The 19,233-nt window shown below is 54.2% G+C and overlaps 1 protein-coding gene across 3 annotated transcripts in view; it reads left to right on the top strand.

Moving 5' to 3' along the window:
* Positions 1–17,875, top strand: part of Tmem201 (transmembrane protein 201) — a 22,373-nt gene extending 4,498 nt beyond the window's left edge. The window contains exons 2-11 of one of the 3 annotated variants that reach the window (XM_026782057.1): positions 1,496–1,616; positions 2,413–2,607; positions 3,773–3,949; positions 4,747–5,096; positions 5,532–5,738; positions 10,580–10,812; positions 13,070–13,141; positions 13,613–13,906; positions 14,820–14,957; positions 16,092–17,874. In XM_026782057.1, coding sequence (XP_026637858.1) covers positions 1,496–1,616; positions 2,413–2,607; positions 3,773–3,949; positions 4,747–5,096; positions 5,532–5,738; positions 10,580–10,812; positions 13,070–13,141; positions 13,613–13,906; positions 14,820–14,957; positions 16,092–16,189 — 1,885 coding nt within the window. In that variant the 3' untranslated portion in view covers positions 16,190–17,874. Of the gene's footprint in view, positions 1–1,495; positions 1,617–2,412; positions 2,608–3,772; positions 3,950–4,746; positions 5,097–5,531; positions 5,739–10,579; positions 10,813–13,069; positions 13,142–13,612; positions 13,907–14,819; positions 14,958–16,091 lie in introns of all 3 variants that reach the window. The other 2 variants (XM_005353685.3, XM_026782058.1) reach the window with 2 other exon arrangements.
* The last annotated feature ends 1,358 nt before the right edge of the window (positions 17,876–19,233 follow it).

Below are 19,233 nucleotides of genomic sequence, written 5' to 3' on the forward strand. Positions count from 1 at the left end.
TGTGTGTGTGTGTGTGTGTGTGTGTAAATGCAGGGGTCTATGGAGGTCAGAGGCATCAGATCACCTGAAGCTGGAGTTACAAGTGGTTGTTAGCCACCAGAAGTAGTTGCTGGGATCCAAACTCAGGTCCTCAAGAGCAGTGAGCAATCTTGACTGCTGAGCTGTTTCTCAGACACACCTTCCTGCTGAGTGGCAGGGTCAGGCCTGAACTGAGGCAGAAGGAAGTGTGAGGCTGCTAGGGACCCCAGCCTCATCATCCTGCGTCCCTGTCATTTCTTGGTATTGACTAGGTTAGAGCACTGTTCGGGGCTTCCCAAGAGCAAGCCCTGTCTGTGAGGGGGGGTGTTCATACCCCAGCTGACAGGATACCTTTCTTAACCTGCCCATGGAAGGGGGAAGGGAGTAGAGCTGCTGGCCAGGCGGTATAGACAGTCCTGCAGGAACTAGAGCCCACTCCCAAGGCTGTCCTCCCCCTGGGCTTCTGACTAGGTGGCCCTTTCCATCACACAGCTCCTCACATCCTGTCATTGCGTGCTGCTGTCTTCTGGAAGCAGCTAGCACTGTGCCTGCTCCATTTTACGGGCATGGCTTACATGCTGAGTTTGACAAATGAGAATCTCGTGGGGACACACATACATAAGCTTCCGTAACCTGGGACTCAGCTCCTCCTCTTTCAGGATGCTAAGGCCAGGAAGTCATGCTGTCTGAGGAGCTGGGCATTTCTGTGGGGTGGCTCACTCTGCCCAGTTCTCAGCAGTGCCCCTGAGCTAGACATGGCCTCTGAGTGACAAGACAAGGTCAGGGGACAGGGCTCCACACCAGCTGCCTTTGCTGGTATTGTTTCTAGATTCCTGGCCCTGGATTTGCTGGGCGGTTGCTGTGTGACCTCTGCAATGCTGCACAGATCCCCCAGTATCTGGGCCGGGATTATCCTTCAGGCCCCACCTGTTATCAGACGTGTGGTCAACAAAACCCACTGTGGGCCTCCTCCCCTGGCTGAGCAGCTGTGACTTGTCACTGCCCGTCACCAGTCCCTACCCCTTGACGTCCTCGGCTCTCTCTCTAGGGATTTTTTCCTGGGAAGGACAAAAGGCTCCCTTCAGTCTTAGAACTCTCCGGAAATATGGCTTCTATACCCTAGGATCAGACCTTATGGGGGATAAGGGGTTCTAAGCTTCATCTCTTTTGGTCCATTGGTTAGCTAGCCCTGACCCTGTGCCCTCCCATCACCCTAATGTCTGAGACCCTGAAACAGTGGGGGCTGGTGGCCCTGGGCTCCTGGGTGGCTACTGCAGAGCCTACAGAGTCTCCAGTGGCCTCTCGTGAAGTACTGTCAGTTAGCAACACAGCATCATCTAGGGGCCTGCCTCCCTCCACCATGACTTCCTCTTCTGGCTGGGCCTCCATCTCCACCTTGGATACTACTTCCTTTGCTTGGATAATCTTTCATTTCATCAAGGTCTTCCAGGCCAACTCTGTTGTCCTTGGTCCACAGGGTGAAGCCAACACATACTATGGTCAACTGCTGGTTCTGCAACCACGATACACTGGTGCCCTATGGGAATCGCAACTGCTGGGACTGCCCCCACTGCGAACAGTACAACGGCTTCCAGGAGGTGTGGGCTGGCGCTGGGTGGAGGGCCAGTGCTCAGGCTGCTGCTGACACATACCATGCCACTGTAGTCTAACTGTGGCCCTGTCACCATGTCTCCCTTTGAGGAGGAAGAGCAGGTGCAGGGAGCTGTGGCCAGTTGTCCTGTGTCACCCAACAGGTGGCAGGATCGGAGTTCAAGTCCAAAGTCAGGCAGGTTTGCAGCCCAGTTGCTGCAGACACTAAGTATTCAGCTTTGTGGGTGGTTTGTTTTCTGTCACGGCTTTGTCTGTCCAGCTACCATAGTGTGTGAGTGTCTGAGTATGGCTTTTACTGAAGCTAAAACAGACAGCCTATTCAAAGGCCCACTGGCAGGCTTAGTTTTCAGAGTGTTTCTTAGGGATAAAGCCAAGGTAGGAGACGTGGGTCAGGGGCACCCCACAGCCTGCCCTGGTGCACAGATTGGGTGGCTTCTCGGCACCTAGATGTTGATGGTTCCATGTGAGGCAGCATCAGAAGGAATGTGTAAAGAAGCCAGGGTAGGGGGCTGGAGAGATGGCTCAGTGGTTAAGAGCATTGTTGTTCTTCTAGAGGTCCTGAGTTCAATTCCCAGCAACCACATCATGGCTCACAACCATCTGTAATGAGACCTAGTGCCCTCTTCTGGTGTGCAGGTGTACGTGCAGACAGAACACTATATACATAATAAAATAAATAAGTCTTTAAAAAAAAAAAAGAAGCAGCAGCCAGGGTAGGGTTGTCTGAAGTCCTGGAGCATCCCTGAGTGGGCCACACTGACCGGAGCCCCCTCCCTTGCCCAGAATGGAGACTACAACAAGCCGATCCCCGCACAGTACTTGGAACACCTGAACCACGTGGTGAGCAGTGTGCCCAGTCCCCGTGACCCCGCACAGGCACAGCAGTGGGTGAGCAGTCAGGTCCTGCTCTGCCGGCGGTGCAGCCACCACCAGACCACCAAGATCAAGCAGCTGGCTGCCTTCACACCGCGTGAGGAGGTGAGCATGCAAGCTGCACGGGGTGGGCAGGCAGAGCCAGATAGCTGTTCACCGCCTACTGTCCCCACATTCCAGGGTGTGGGGCTTCCTTCTCAGCGGGAGCCCAGCTTGCCCTCGGTGTGATCTGGTGACCGACCGCTGGGAAGACTCTGTGGAAACCAAGGCCGGTCAGGCCAGAAGGGTTTGTCCCTGAGCAGAGGGAGGTAGAGGAAACCAAGGCCGGTCAGGCCAGAAGGGTTTGTCCCTGAGCAGAGGGAGGTAGAGGAAACCAAGGCCGGTCAGGCCAGAAGGGTTTGTCCCTGAGCAGAGGGAGGTAGAGGCCTTGGGCTCCGGCTGCAGTTTCAGGGGCTCCATCCTGGTCTCATTCAGTAGTCTGTCCTGCCTAACATGGCATCCAGGGAAAAAGGCAAATCCCACCTGAGGCTCAAAGGTGCCTAGGGGAGAGGAGAAGTCAGGAATGAGCCAGAAAACCAGGAGGGAGAGCTGACAAGATGGCTCAGCGGACGAAGACACTTGCTGCCAAGCGTGATTGTCTTCAGTTTGCTTCCTAGGGTGCACATGGTAGAAGGAGAAAAACTCTCACAAGTTACCCTTCAGCCTTCACTCATACGCTGACACACATACAGTACTGAAATGAGTAAATGCGAGTTAAATGTTTTTACAGCGAGGACATGAGGTGACTTGGGCCCAACAAGAGATCATATGACCATTCCTACTGACCACTGCCTGGGCCTTCTGTGTCTCTGAGGGAGCAAGGGATGGAGCATCTCTCCTGAGCTGCTGTGGAACGAGAGTGGTTGGTCGGCTCTGGCAAACCCAGGCTGAGCCAGCAGCTAGCTTGCTCCCCAGGCTGAGCCAGCAGCTAGCTTGCTCCCCAGGCTGAGCCAGCAGCTAGCTTGCTCCCCAGGCTGAGCCAGCAGCTAGCTTGCTCCCTGAGTGAGTTAGACCTTCAGACTCAAGGAGAAAGGCGGGGTCTAATCCTAGGTTTTCCTCCTGCCAGAACCTAGTGGGTCCTGAGCTATAGAGTGACATTAATGTCACTGTCTAGCAGGCTGCTAGCCTCTGCTGGTTAGCCCTTACTCCCAGGAGCTCTTATGACCATTTCACAGGCAGGGCCAGCGTTTAAACCCAGTTCCCACATATAACACAGACCTCCTACCTACAGGGCCGGTATGATGAGGAGATTGAGGTGTACCGCCACCACTTGGAGCAGATGTACAAGCTGTGCCGCCCATGCCAGGCAGCTGTTGAGTACTACATCAAACACCAGAACCGCCAGCTGCGTGCCCTGCTGCTCAGCCACCAGTTCCGACGTCGGGAGGCTGACCAGGCCCATGGGCAGGTCTGAGGCTGTGGGGCATTTGGGTGTTGAGTGTGGGGGAAGATGCTCTGAGAGCTGACCCTAGCAGCCGAGACATAGCATAACATGCCAAGACCACATTTCTGAGAAACAGTTGCCTGATGGCACCTTGCTGTCGTCGGCTCTCCCTAACAATGGGGGGTAGAGAGACCGCTCAGCCATTAAGAGCATTAACTGCTCTTCCAGAGGACCTGGGTTCAGTTCCCAGCACCTACATGGCTGCTCACAACTGTCTGTAACTCCAGTTCCAGGGGACCCGACACCCTCACACAGATATACACGCAGGCAAAACACCAATGCACATAAAATAAAAATAAAAATTACTTTAAAGGCTGGGTGGTGGTGGCGCACACCTTTAATCCCAGCACTCGGGAGGCAGAGATAGGCGGATCTCTGTGAGTTCGAGGCCAGCCTGGTCTACAGAGCGAGTGCCAGGACAGGCTCCAAAGCTACAGAGAAACCCTGTCTTGGAAAACAAACAAAATTACTTTAAGAAAAAAAAGAAGAGTGATTAGGATCGTGATGTGGCTGTCGCACACCTTAGCTGGGTGTGATAGGAATGTTTGATAAAAACTCGACAATGATTGAAAAATTTGAAAGAGAAGTCACCAAGGATTCCTCTAAAGGAGAAGGAGCAGAGCCCTCCCTGGAGACCATCCCAGTGAGGCAGTAGCCTAGATCTGGAGTGGGGCCTATGAACAGCATCCCCACATCGTGGGCACAGGGGTGGCTATTGCTGGCTCTCTTGCTTCTCACTGACCCGTCTCTCCCTCCCTCAGAGCTTCAGTTCCTCGGCAATGAAGGCACCCTTCCAGGTCATCCTGCTCCGTGCCCTGGCCTTCCTGGCCTGTGCCTTCTTGTTATCCATTACATTGTATGGCCCCAGCGAACCCTTCACCCCAGGAGCCGCCCTGCCCCTGGCCCTGCCTCCTGGGGGCAACAGCTCTGCTGCATCCGACAACACTACTGCTCAGGCCGAGGGCTGGCAGCAGCTGCTGGGCATGTTGCCAGAGCACACTACAGAAAAGCTACGTGAAGCCTGGGCCTTTGGGCAGAGCCACCAGACCAGCATTGTGGCAGTGGGCCTGCTCACCTGCCTGCTGGCCATGCTGCTGGCTGGCCGTATCAGGTGTGTTGTGGGGCCTTAGCCATGGGTGGGCAGAGGTCTGCAATGCTACCTAGGGTCTTTCTGGCCCCCTGCTCTGGACTGAACTCCATGCAGCTAGACAAAGCTATCTAGTTTCTCCGGGACCAGGAGGACAGCATAGGACCACAGGCGATGGCGACACTGAGCCAGTCCTCCACTGCCTCGGCCTCCTCAGTCTCTAAGTCAGAGTAGTAGAAGCCACCTGCCCCTGGTTCCCAGGCTAGGTCATGGGTGTAGGAGCCCCGGCTTGCTTAGTGCGGGCAGCCTTGAGTCATAGAATGAACTCAGACCCTCCACTGACCTCTCTGTCCTCGTCTCTGAGCTGGGCCCAGTGTGGATGGGGTGTGGGGGCAGGAAATGGTGGGGCTCAGGGTTTGGTAGTGTCTGCCTGGCACACACTCACCTTGCTTTCTCCAGCAGGCTCCGACGGATCGATGCCTTCTCTACCTGTCTCTGGGCCCTGCTGCTGGGACTGCACCTGGCAGAACAGTATCTACAGGCTGCTTCACCAAGCTGGCTCGACACACTCAAGCTTAGCACCACGTCCCTGTGCTGCCTGGTGGGCTTCACTGCAGCTGTGGCTACAAGGAAAGCTACGGGCCCACGGAGGTTCCGGCCCCGAAGGTCAGAGAAGCAGCAGTGACTGCGGGGGGTGGGGAGGAGGACAGGTGATGGACTTTGGCCCCGCTCTCTGAAGCAGGCAACCCCTGTCTTTTGTTACCCACCCCACTCCCACACCTTTAGCAGAGCCTTGAGTTCATGCTTACCCCTCCGTTTCCCCCTTTACTTCCCAGCACTTCCAAGCCCCCACACCCCAGTCTGGGTGCTCCCAGGCGCCTGTAGGTGCTCACAACTGCCACCCTTCTCTGGCCTAAGACCTTTTCATAGCCCTGGTGATCCAAACATGGCAGCTCACAGGTGATCTGCTTCTGACCCATGGCTTCCTGCTAGCTCCAGGCACCCCCGTCTTGTCCCCACTCTTCCTGGGGAGACTGCCTGCTGTATCCTTGTCATTTGCTATACCCTGGCAGGTCGGCGAGGCTGTGGCCTCAACAGGGTGAGCCAGGACCAGAGCAGAGCTGCCCCTCCTGGAATCTATTCCCAGCTCCTTGTTTCAAGACCTTCCTGAGACCTAACGGTCCCTCGGGGTCATTCCCTGGGAGTGGAGTACATCATTGTGGTCAGCAGGCACCTGTAGCCCACCAGACAGGAGGAGGACGGGTTATCCCAGATCAGTAGCTGCTCTGCACAAACAGGACTGTTGGTGACACCAAGTCATTGCCATCTTGTCCATCTCTAGCATCAGTGGCTTCCTTGGAATAAATTTTGGAGGGTGCCAAGGCTTCGGCCCTCAATTTCTTTAGGGGCAGCTGCAGGGCCCATGTCTCAGCCTCACCCTTCTTTCAGGCACAGCTTCCTAGGATGCCACCCCCAGAAGTCTCCACCTTAGGGGAAGGACCATGGATCAGGCCCTTGCTAGCTGTGTGGTTCTGGCCAAACCCCTGTTGTCCCTTAGCCTTGGTTAACCATCTGAAGTGGGAAATGGGTCCTTATGTAGGGCCTTGGGGTGCTGGCCTCAGTGAATTTGAGGACCACATGGTGACCACATAAAAACTCATTGTCTAAGGCCATCCAGAGCGTAGGCCAATGCTATACCCCTCTGACATGCTCCCCTCTGGTGGCTCCATTGGACTGCACACTCCCTCCATTGCTGGGTCCTATCACTTATATTAACGTACATCCCACTGAGCTGCAGGCTCCGTCCCCCTCTGCACCAGAGCGCAGGCAGATTACACATGAATGAGTGTCACGTCAAACGTGGCCATCAGCTGCTGGGTCTTTGTGAGGAAGCTTCTTAGAGCCCCATTGGGAGCTTGACAGAGGTACCCAGGCCCCGCTGTGGTAAGCTTATTTGAGGGTCCTTAAAAGGCATTCTCCCCTCGACCCTCCATAATCAGGCAGCAAGCCAAGTCTTACCCCGCTTCCATGTGTGGTGAGCTGGAAGTGTCAGAAGACGGGTCTTGTTTCTGGCGTTTCAGGGCTCAGCTTGCTCTCAGTTAAGGGTGTGGAAGGCCCTTCTGAAGAGGTGTGGATGAGGCCATAGTTGAGGTGTAGGCCTGCTACCGCTGGCCCTATGGCACAGCTTCCTGAGAGAACAGGGAACACCTGCCTGACTCTCCCAAGAAACTGGCCCCAGAAAAAGACGGGACAGGTAGTGGGCCGTTGTCTGCGTGTCCTGCGTCCTCTGCGTGGTGTTGTGATCTCACTCTGAAAGAGGCCAGCAGGAGGGTGCTGATTTCTGCATTCTTGGCTTTGGATAGAAGCAGGGTGTGTGTGTGTGTGTGTGTTTGTGTGTGTATGTATTTAAATTATTTATAGTACACAGAGCCAGCTCTGGCCAGTGAGGATCCCTGCTAAGCATGTCTCTCCTGCCTGCTGGTGGGTGTAGAAAACATGGTGGAACAAGGATTCCTGGCATTTTAAAGAGTTTTGTGTTACTTTTTAACATTAATAGTCCTTTAAAGTTAGTTGGAGAAAATACCAGCATATTCCGGTGTTGCTGGCAGAAGCTGAGGAAATGTGGGCACCCTTGGATTGTGACTTGTTGAGTGGGGACGACCCCCAGACTGTCCCTGGTCAGAGTGGGATCGTCCCGGGTACCTACAGATTGTATCCCTGAAAAAGGAAGGAGGGAGCCGTACTCAGCTTTGGGTCTGGAATCCCCACACTGGCCCAGCAGACTAGTAACACTTGCCCTGGGATAAACGACCAGGATCGCCCTCCTCCATCCCCTGGCTAGCCCATCTGCCTGCTGTGCCATCTCTCTGCACCCAGTACAAGTCTTGTGTCGTGTAGTAGGATTGTGACTAATTGTCTAGCGCCCTAATCACTGTAACCATCACTGGCCATAGACGTCATGTTTTCTATGCTGTGTTTTCAATAAATGCCTCCTGGGCCCTCATTCGGGTTGGCACCAGGTACCGCGTCCTTTTTTCTTTCATGATTCTTCAGAAGGGCTTCTGTGCCAGGGTGGGAGGGATGGGTTTCAGGGGCACTGCATTTACACAGGAGTCTGGGCTTGGGAGCAGGTTGGGAGCTGGTGATGACATCGGATGGCTTGAGGGCACAGCTGTTTCTGTCTTGCTGCCCAGTGTTTTTCCCACGTGAATAAGCTGATGCAGCTACTTTTTTTTGTTTGTTTTTCGAGACAGGGTTTCTCTGTGTTGCTTTAGAGCCTGTCCTGGAACTAGCTCTTGTAGGCCAGGCTGGCTTCGAACTCACAGAGATCTGCCTGCCTCTCCCTCCCGAGTACTGGGATTAAAGGCGTGCACCACCACCACCACCCAGCTGGCAGCTACACTCTTGATGGGGCTAGCTATGAGGAGGAAATCTTGAGGCTCCCGCCTCAGCCTTATGGCCCTGGTCACAGTCAGGACTTCCGGGAAACATGCGACTCAGAGAGTTGGGTTCGAGCTTGCAGGGATTCAGGGACCACTCAACTAAAGAAGCACTGGATCCTTTTCAGGGGATGCTGCCTCAGGGACTGCCCAGGGCAGAGCAGAGTGAGCCCTTGCCAGGCTCCCACCTTTGGGATCCACTCATCTGATGATGCTACCTTGTGTCACAGCCAGAGGGAACAGACCTCCGAAGCCCTCTCTCACAATGCTGGTGTTGAAAGAGGCTTCAAGACCCGCAACGTCCCTGTGCTTAGTGGCCAGGACTGTCAGGCTTGACCACGGCATGGCCCCAGGGTTGAACAGAGCTGGAGGGAAGGAGGATATGCTAGCAAAGGCCAGCCCATATGGGGCCAGGGGGCTATAGTCCTTCTCTAACTGGGACACTCTCTGTGTACTGCATCCCCCACTGCTTGCTGACCCTTGGGGGCTGTCTATTTCAGGGTCACTCTTGGCTCCTGGCTATGGCAAAGAATGGGCACAGGAGGACTAGTGTAGTGTCCTGCTGCCACCTGCTGGAAGGGCTTGGCCATGCCTGTGCACCTGCTCTGAGACTGACACCCTGCCACAACTTCCACCAAATTCTCAGCAAGGCCCAGTGTCTTCCCACAGTCAAGCGTGTGGTACCCAGGTTCCAGCCTCACCTCTGCTGGCCCTAAAGAGCCTGAATGTGTCCCCCTGAGCCATTCATTGAGGTCCTGCCAGACAGACTCAGTCATAATCCTGAAATGGAACGAGAAACTGCCCTTTTTGTTTTTTGTTTTGTTTTGTTTTTTGGTGCTGGAGATCAAACCCAGACACACACACTCCCCCCACAGACACGCACACTTGACAAATACTTTACCACTGAGGTTAACCCCATCCTACAAAAGTCTTAGAGCAAGGAGTAGGGCTTCTGACAGCCCCCAAAAGGAGCAAAGTTAGGGTGTGTCCACAAATGCCCCTCTGCAGTTTTGCTGTGCCCTGATTTCCCTGTGTTCCCCAAACACTGAGCTAGAGTTCAGGTGCATCACGGTCCTTTACAAGAGACTGGGAAGGTCATGTGATTGGGCGTTCACCAGATGGCTACATACATTTCTCTCACAAAACTGAAAAATGGGGAGAGGGGTGGTGTGGAGCTTGGCTAGCAGTAGCTCCCCACTCCAAGCCCTCGGCCGTGACGGCATGGGGACCTAGGCCCCTGCTCACCATGAGGCCTGACCCTGCCAGCCCATCCGTCGGCACATTGTCTGCTGGGCTCATTTGTCCCTTGGGACCGAGGTAAGGCTGGATACCCGAATCCTTCCAGATGGCAGACTAATGGATTAACTGCCTCTGCCCCTCCCTCTGTAATCAGGTGCCTTAATCAGAAGCATGGTTGACATGGGTGGCCTGTGGCCATCAGGTTCTGTTGTGTGATTTGTACTGTTCTCGAGTTAAAGAGACACTGTCACCTTCTGTCTTTCGGGCAGCTTGCTGGTTGTTTGGGGGTCTTTCCTAAGATTGAGTTTGGCGTGCACAGTGTAAGAACCTTTTCTGGGGATCCAAGGCCTGGCTTCGTGAGGCTTGGCCCCAGGGAGATGTGACAGCATCTCATCCCAGTTGGGAACCACCCAAAGCGTCTCTGCGGCTGGATGCTCCATTGGGAGGTGGCCGGAAGAACCCAGGTTCGAGCCTCACCGAGCACCTGGTCTGGAGATGGAATGTTTGCTTCAGGGCAAAGGGGATTGGCATGAGGCTGGCCAGGTGACAGTGTCACTTTAATGCGGAGATGTAGTGGAGGTAGATTGCCGTGAGCCTGAGGGGGCCGGAGGGGGCATGTGGGGTGGGGTGGGTCATGCTGGCGTCTCCCAGCCACCCGCTCCTAATAAGTGAACAATTGCTCTTTTGCTTCGACTAACGCACGCCTCGTCTGGGACCCCGACTCAGGCCCACCTCACACCCTGGGAGGGGACAGGCCCCATTGTGCAAAGGCTATTTCCAGAACCTTCCTGGCTTACTCTCCCCTCTCTGTGGCCCTGGCCCTTGCAGGTACTTCTCAGGAGACTCTGCCAACCTTTTCCCCTCCAGCCCCAGCCTGGCCGTGCCCTGCCCAAGCATCACAACGTCACCAGCATCTCTCTTCATCCCCACCCCACCCGGCTTCCTGCCTCTGACCAAGCAACAGCTCTTCCGATCTCCTCGTCGGGTCTCACCCTCCTCACTGCCAGGCCGCCTCAGCCGGGCCCTCTCACTGGGAACCATACCTTCTCTGACCCGGACAGGTAAGACCTTGCCAGCTTTGATGACAGAATCCAAGTAGGCCTGGATCTTGTGAGGAGGAGATGGGGTAATACCAAAGAGTTGGTTTGAACTCCAGCTAAGGAGATGGGCAGGGCTGGGCTCAGACCCAGGTGAGCCCACTCAGCACCCACATTGACCAATCACATCCCATTGTTTCCCTCCTTAAGGCCTGGGCCTGTAGAAGGATTCCTCATGAGCAATTGTGTTATTTGAAGTGATATATTTCAAGGGCTCAAAAGGGGACTAGAGATACAGCTACGTGGGTAGGGTACTTGGCTAGCATTCACAAGGTCCCAGGTTCAATCCCCAATACTACGTAAAGCCAGCGTGAAGTCAGTGTGATAGTGCACACCTGTAAACCCAGCACTCTGAAGGCAGAGCTAGGAGGATCAGAAGTTCAAGGTCATTCTCAGCTACTAGCCAGCCTGGGCTATGTGAGACCCTGTCATTGCCCACCCCCCCCAAAAAAAAAAAGTGCTCCGAAGAGTGACAAGCATCCCTTGTGTCTCAGTAAATGAGTGCTCACTGAGTTTTATCATTTTCTGCCTTTCTATCTGGAGAATGTGTGCCTGGAAGGCAAGAATTCTGTCTCTGTCAGTTGCATTTGTTGGTTGCTTGTCTTGTGGAGCCTGAAGAGACCAAGCCCTGGCCCTGTCTGGAGGGACATGTGAGGGGCACCTCTCCTGCCACCAGTGGGATCTGAGAATCGAACTCAAGTCGTCAAGCCTGTCCTTACGACTTCTACCCACTGAGCCATCTCGCCAACCCCATACCCAGTTTTAAACATGCTTAATCCAGGTGTATTAGTGACGGTTCTCATTTGCCTTTGAGAACCTACCTGAGAGTTTGCCCCAATCTCAAGTGTCGAATGAGCTTCAAGGAGTAATGTGGGTGCATCTTGGTTCACCCTTCTTCTTTACTAAGCTATAAATAGGCACTGTACTTGGTCTTGTAGCCAGGCTCCCTCTTAGGACCATCAACAACATCATCAGAAGCCCCCCAGTCTTTGGTAACTTGTTCAAGGTCCTCCTGCCTTTTAGAGCTGTGTGAGCCTGGCAGCCAGACCCCTTAATGCAGGCTGCTTCTCACCTGCTGTGTGCACGCTCAGTGTTTTCCCTGCTAGAGATACTGGACACTTGAGGAGACAGCATCTGAGCTAAGCAGGGGCAGTGCCAGGCCTTGAGGTAGGGGTAGGTAGAGATGGAGATGTCCTTACCGTCCGTGGAGGCTTAGGTAATCCTGTGAGCCAGGTTCCTCTAAGCGTAGTGCCAGCCTCTCTCACTTACTCATTGGAGCCTGTGAGAGCACAGGCGCAGGCGGCCACAGCTGGAGGTGCTGGCAGGCCTCTCTGGGCTGTGTAAGTGACAGCTGTGGTGCAGGGTCCTGATGGGAAACCTGAAACTGGGAGCGTTTTCTAGAACCCTTGCCAGAAGTTGGGAGCTAGGGAGCCCCTAGCCCTCTCCGAATGCAGGTCTTATTTCTTTAAAAAAAATAGACCCAACTGAACCTGGTTGTGCCTGCCTGTCATCTCAGCATTTGCAAGGCTGAGGAACCCCAGAGTTCAAAGCCAGTCCAGGCTACATATCAGGTTCTTGTCTCTAAGTAAGTAAATAAATAAGAAAAAAGGAGCAATGGCTCAAGGGTTAAGGGTGCATGTTGTTCTTGTAGAGGACCCTAGTTCTGTTCCCAGCACCCATGTCGTGCAGCTTATCACTTCTGTAACTTCAGCTTCATGATACCCAGCACCAAGGTGAAAGGCAGGACTTCCTTGTGCAGGAAGCAATTTCCCTATGCCCGTTTACCTAGCCAGAATTGGGTTCACATAGTGCACGTGCATACGAGTAAACAAACACTCGTGTACTTAAACTATAGTGCATACGAGTAAACACTCGTGTACTTAAACTATAGTACATGCAAGTAAACACTCATGTACTTAAACTATAGTGCATATAAGTAATCACTCATGTACTTAAACTTTAAAAGTGGAGATTGATTTTTTTTAAACACGGCATGTGTGGAAAGAAGGGCAAGCGATGAAGAGGCAGAGACCGTAGCCACTGCCTACCCCTGACCATTGGAGGCTTCGGTCTCTTCTTTGGCAGAGTGGGACTGCCCCACATGCCCTGGATGGCAGTTGTTCTTTTCATGAAAGCACCTAGCGCTGTGTGGCAGGGATGTGGGGACAGAGGGCGGTGGCCGTCACCCTCAGGTCAGTGATGCACTTCTCTTTCTGCCTAGACTCAGGATACCTGTTCAGCGGGAGCCGCCCACCATCTCGGGTGTCTCCACCTGGGGAGGTTTCTCTTTCAGGTAAGAAGAAGGGGAACTGGCAGAAGGGCCTGGAAAGCTGTTAACAAGTGCCCCTGAGGCAGGTTACCCCAACCCTGGGCAAGAGACATGGACGTGTCTAGGTTTTCTCTGATGTGAAGTAGGTTGGGGGTCAGACAGTATCATGCTGTGTTCACAGATAAGCCAGGTGTAGCCCTATCAGGCTAGGCCATCTGACCTGAGACCAGATGAGCCCGCTGCTGCTAGGGCCCAACTCTCAGCCCAGGGAGGTCTAGACACATACTCTGGGCCATTCCTACCCTACCCGTGCCCCCTGCTCACTTCCTGGTATGGCTCCAGCCCTTCCTCCCTTAGGTTCCTGTAGAGTTTCCCCCGTCCCCAGCCCACACCTTATCTTTCCTTCATGAGCCAAGGGAAGCTTCGGGTCCGAGTAGCACGTGGCACACGTCCTGTGCTGCTGTGTCCCTGATTCATCTTCCTCCCTCTCTGCAGATTACTTCTCTCTGCTGTCGGGCAGCTTCCCCTCTTCCCCTCTCCCTTCTCCAGCGCCTTCTGTGGCCAGCTCCATGGCCTCCAGCTCTGGCTCCCTGCGCCACCGCAGGCCCCTCATCAGCCCTGCCCGGCTCAACCTGAAAGGGCAGAAACTGCTGCTCTTCCCAACCCCTGGGGAAGGGCCCAGTACTCCCAGCAGCTCGGAAGAGCATTCACCGCCCAACGGCAGCCTCTTCATTGAGCCTCCCCAGCTCCCCCAGAGGAATCGCATATGGGACACAAAGCATACTATGGGTATGTGGGTCTGAAGCGTGCAGCAGGTGTTGCCATGGGAGCTCTTGGCTGATCCCAGAGGTCACCTGGTGCTTGGGTGGGGCATCTGTAGTGACTGCCCAGAATGGCTCTGGTGATCTCGAACCCTCTCTGATGGGTGCTTTTGCCCTTTCTTCTTGTGACTCTCAGGGTTTGGCTGTCATCTACTGGGACCTCAGAAAGCCTGTTGTGCACTCTCAACCTGTCATGGGTGCTTTCATTTTCTACCAAACATTTTTAAAAGTTAGTTGGACTCCCTTAAAATTTAGACTTTGAGCCAGGCGGTGGTGGCACATGCCTTTAATCCCTGCACTCAGGAGGCAGAGGCAGGCGGATCTCCGTGCATTTGAGGCCAACCTGGTCTACAGTTCCGGGACAGGCTCCAGAGCTACACAGAGAAAATCCCTGTCTGGAAAATAAAAGTGTAGACTTTGACCTGGAGGGATGGTTCAGCCCTAAAGGCTGGGCTGACAACAGAAAATACAAGAGTTCGGTGCCCAGCACCCACGGCTGTCCCTCCAGGTACATTTAAATAAAAGAAATTAAAAAAAAAATAGACTTTAATGTGGGCCATGTGGCTTTCTTGGGTCTGTAAATGTGGGTAGATTTGAGCACCTGGGCTAAAAGGGCTGAGAGGAGGGGATGGACAGGCAGTCCGGAGCCGCTCTGTCCTCAGCCTCATCCTCACTGCCTTGTGGGACTTACTGGTTGGTGCCAGTGGGCACTTGTGCTGCCCTGACCTCAGCACACGGTCCAGACAAGGCCCTGGCCCTCTGCTGCTCCAAGGAGGAGCAGTTGGGACTTGTGAGGACCTTGTCGTGGACTGAAGCAGAGCTCTGGGGATGTCCTGGGGTTGAGCTGTGAGCATAGCGGCATATCGCTCTTTCTTCTGCAGACATGCGATCGATGGTGGCTAGAGACAGCGCCTGCAGCAGCCGCTCCATCAAGAAAGAGGAGGACTCGTCCCAGTCCTCCACTTGTGTGGTAGACACCACCACCAAAGGGTGCTCCGAGGAGACTGCTCTCTGGAAAGGTCTGTGACCCCGGGGTGGGAGAACCAACCCCAAGCCCCCTCTCTGGAGATTACAGTATCTGTGACAAAGAACCTCCTAGAACGCCACACTTGTGGTAACTCCACTAGTTCATCTCCTCGGCTGCACTAGCCGCACGTCAGACGTTCAGTAGCCATGGGTAGCGCAGGGCTCCTGTGCTCAGAGTCGACACTGAAGACATCCAGGATGTACTTCTCTGGAGTCTCGGCATGATAGCAGGTGTGGGCCAGAGTGCCCCCAGCCTCCTGGGTGACTTGGCTCCTTGCTTACTGGCTTACTGATGGGCGCAGTGTGAAACCATCCATGGATCCTGGTGAGCTCCTCCACATAAGGGAGACAGGACACTAGTGGAAGGGACAAGTCAGCAAGCGAGGTTTCCTGACTGGGGGCACTGCTGCCCCAGAGTCAGATCGGGCGTCTGTGCTGGTGACTTTGAGGCCATGATGACCTCATTCTACTTTTGGTTATTGTTGGGTTTTTGCTGCTTTTTTTTTTTTTTTTTTTTTTGAGACAGGGTTTCTCAAAACAGCCTTGGCTGTCTAGAACTCCCTTTGTAGATGATCAGGCTGGCCTTGAACTCACTGAGATCCCCCTGCACCTGCCTCTGGGATTAAAGGTGTACTTCACCACCGCCCTGCTGTGTTGCTTTTAAGCAAGGTCTCCTGTAAACCAGGCTGGCTTTGAACTCACTAATCTGAGAAGCCTTTGATCTCCTTATCCGCTGCCTCTGTCTCCTCAGTGCTGGGATGGTAGACAAGCGCCATCATTCCCAGCTCTGAGTCTACTTTTTAATCTGAGACTTGAGCAGGGTAGCCCTCCACAAGACCCCATTTCTTCCTTTGTGACATGGGTATCTCTGGGTATCTTGGTTGCCCCCTTGTTACCTGGGTGTAGCCTCACCTAGGGTCCATGTGGTTACACAGGTTCTGGAAAGATAAGCCTTCAGAGATGTAGGGCCAACCAGTACCCTGGGAAGGGCCCCAGGTCCTATATCCAGGGAGGACTTTGTTGGAGGGCAGATTAGATGGGGCCTGGCCAGCTGGGGTAGGTCTGAGCGCCCTACATGAGGATTGGGGTGCCTGCCACACTGCTTCTAACCTGTGTCCTGCTTACAGCTCGTGTTGGCCCCTCTCTGGTCCGGGGCCTCCTGGCTGTGAGCTTGGCCGTCAATGCAGCCTTCACCTCAGCCTACCTGTACCAGAACCTGCGCTGACCACCGTGACTGCCCTTCTGGAGGGCACTGCCCAGGCGCATGCTGCTTCCACCACTGCCGCTCAGATCCCTCCCTGAGGGGCTCTGTCTCCGCCTTGACACCAGGGCCCTTGTTGAGTCCCTGACCTCAGGACACCTGCTGTCCCAACAGACTGCCGATATCAGCTGTGTTTGGTGCTGACACTCTGACCCTGAAGCAGGGACTTCTGACAGCTGCCCAGCCCCGGGGACACCAGTGCTGCTGTAGAGGCAGCAGGGGCCAGCTGCCTCTGCCCTGCTGCTGCCACCCGGTCACATCTCTGTACTCCAAGACACCAGAGATCTGCCTCAGTGCCCCGCCAGAAACCCAGATGAAGAAGGCCCCACACCAGAGAGCAAGCCTCCCTGCAGCAGGCACCTGGCAGCCCATCTTGCCCCTGACTGTTGGCTCCAGGCAGGGCTGAGCAGGTGGGAGCCTGGGACTCACAAGAAGTACCTGTGTTCCCTCTCCTCCTGAGTCCTGCCCCACTCACCTGTTTGGTGAGTTCTGGTGGCTGAGCAGGCAGCTCCATTGCCCTGAGAGCACCAGAGCCCCCCTGCCTGGCCGCCAGTTCCGCATGAGCTGCACAGTTAGACAAGACTGGACCCCTCCCTCTCTGCACCCAAACCCCTTTCTCCTTTGGTCCTCAGGCCCTTCTGTTCCTTCCTTCATCTGCCCCACCTGGGTCCCCTTCATGCCCAACCACGGCCCTGCTAAGGGCACTGCAGGTTGGGTGCACATCTGTCCCATGAGGAAGGAAGAGGGACTTAGGCCTGACACTGGCCCTTTCGATACCATGGGGCCACGTGCCTGTGGGGTCAGTCCCATCCCCCATCCCAGGCTTTGGCCTCAGGCACGTGTGTATGTGGGTGTGAGTGTGTTTTTGTGTGTCTTTGTGTTACACTGCTTGGGATTTGTTGTGGGGGAGGGGCATGGGGCAGGGAAGGGTCTTCACTGTCATTCAGGGATAAAATTTAACTTTATTTTTGTACACATTTTTTTGCCAGGTGAGGCATGTGCTGGCCTCCAGCTCCCGGCCAAGGGAGGTCATTTCCTAAGCTTTGGGTGCTTTAGTACTCTTTTCTTTTTTTACCGTAGGGAAGGAGGCCTGGCCTGACCTCCACACTCCTGACAGCCCAGCCTGTGGGCGGTCAGGACAGTGTCAGGACTCCATGAGTCCAGCTGCCACCAAAGGTTCCAGCTTGGGAGTGGCGCTTCTTGGTCTCCATTTATACAGTGGGTACATCAAGTTGAAAAATTTTTTTCCTGCCTAATGAAACCAAATTGTTCCCCAGCATTTTTGTCTCCAGCCCTGGGGAAGTGCCCAGGGAGAAACTGGCCCCTCACACCAGCGCAGCAGGCCAGCCTGGCACACTGCGCACCCACAAGGGGCTTTGACTTACGTTTTGATTTATACATAAAACACAACATTATTTTTCTTTACAAAGGCAAAACAACTTAAAACCATACCAACTTTTGACTTGAACCAACCAGGCTCTGTTGTTTGTGTTTGTTTGTGGGAACAGCTCCCTGGAAGAAAGGCACCCGCCCCGGGGTGCAGGTGCTGTGTAGGGGGTTGGTCCAGAGAGTTCCTGGAGCCCTGACTCTCCTGCAGGAGTGAGCTAGTAGCTGCATCCTGCTGCTGATCCGCATGTCTGAAGACCAACAGGAAATGGTGTGGGCGGGCATGCATGGAAGGTGGCACCCAGCCCCCTGCCTCAGGCTGGAGAGATGTTCTGGTGTCCTTCTGTTGCTGTAATGAGGCGCGGGAGCTTGCAAACAGGCCTGTATTGCCAATCCACACAGCCATTTCCTCTAACCAAGGAGGTAGGGTCCATGGAGGGTACTGTTAGCTGACTAATCTCAGGTTCAGGACCCCTATCTAGGGAGGCCGCATCAGTTAACAAGGTGGTCCACAGACTTGCCACAGTTTCATCTGATCTGGGAATTTCCTCAATTGAAATTCTTCTTCCAGATTAATTCTAGGATGTCAAGTTGACAGAACAAACCAGGGCTAGAGGTCAGCAAAGATGTGATTGTCTGAAGCCTTCACACTAGCCCTGTGGATCTCCCGGCCCCTGAGCTTAGAACCTGCAGGCTCAGAACAGAACACTGCCTAAGTAGGTAGGAGGGGTGCCCAGTGTCCACTCTCTGCCCTGACACCCCTCAAAAAGCCCATGCCTTTCCTGTCTCTCCCACCAGGCCCATTTCACAACCATCAGTGAGATCAAACCTTTACTGTTGTCATTTGACGATTGTTTCTGAGCTGGGCCTGTAGTGGTTTACATCAGGCAAAGCCTACCGTGGTTAAATAGCCTTTTCTGTAGCATCCTGCTGTGCGGGATCCTGTGGCCCCAGTTCACAAAGGCTGTTCCCGCCTGTGTGAAAATTCCTATCCCAATTGCTACCCTCTGCCTTCTGAAGATGTGTTTACATTTCCAGGAACCCACAGAGTGGAAGGAGGTAGGGACAGCTCCAGACCTCCGCTTCTGTGTGGTAGCTCATGCGCACTCAATGCAGAGTCAGTTAAATAAAGGCCAGCGAGACAGCTCAGTGAGCAAGGTGCCTAACGCCGAGCATGACAGCCTGAGCTTGGTGCCTGGAACTCCACACACAAAATTTATCTAAAAGAAATTTTTTTAATTAAGGTTGAATCTGGTGGCAAACACCAATAATCCTCACACCTGTAAAATGGAAGCCAGAAGCCGGGCGATGGTGGCGCACACCTTTAATCCCAGCACTCGGGAGGCAGAGGCAGGCAGATCTCTGGGAGTTCGAGACCAGCCTGGTCTACAGAGCTAGTTCCAGGACAGGCTCCAAAGCCACAGAGAAACCCTGTCTCGAAAAACAAACCAAAAAAAGAAAAAAAAAAGATGGAAGCCAGAGAGTCCAGTCAAAGGTCGGCTGCATAGTGCCATGCTGGCCTGAAAGAGACTCGGAAATTAAAGTTGAGCAGCTCTGTTCTTCCTCCAGTTCTTCCCCTTCTCTACACAGTTCACTCAGAAAGGCACTGGGGCTGTCTAGTG

The sequence above is a fragment of the Microtus ochrogaster genome, chromosome 10 (genome assembly GCF_000317375.1).
Source record: "Microtus ochrogaster isolate Prairie Vole_2 chromosome 10, MicOch1.0, whole genome shotgun sequence".
Lineage (NCBI taxonomy): Eukaryota > Metazoa > Chordata > Mammalia > Rodentia > Cricetidae > Microtus > Microtus ochrogaster.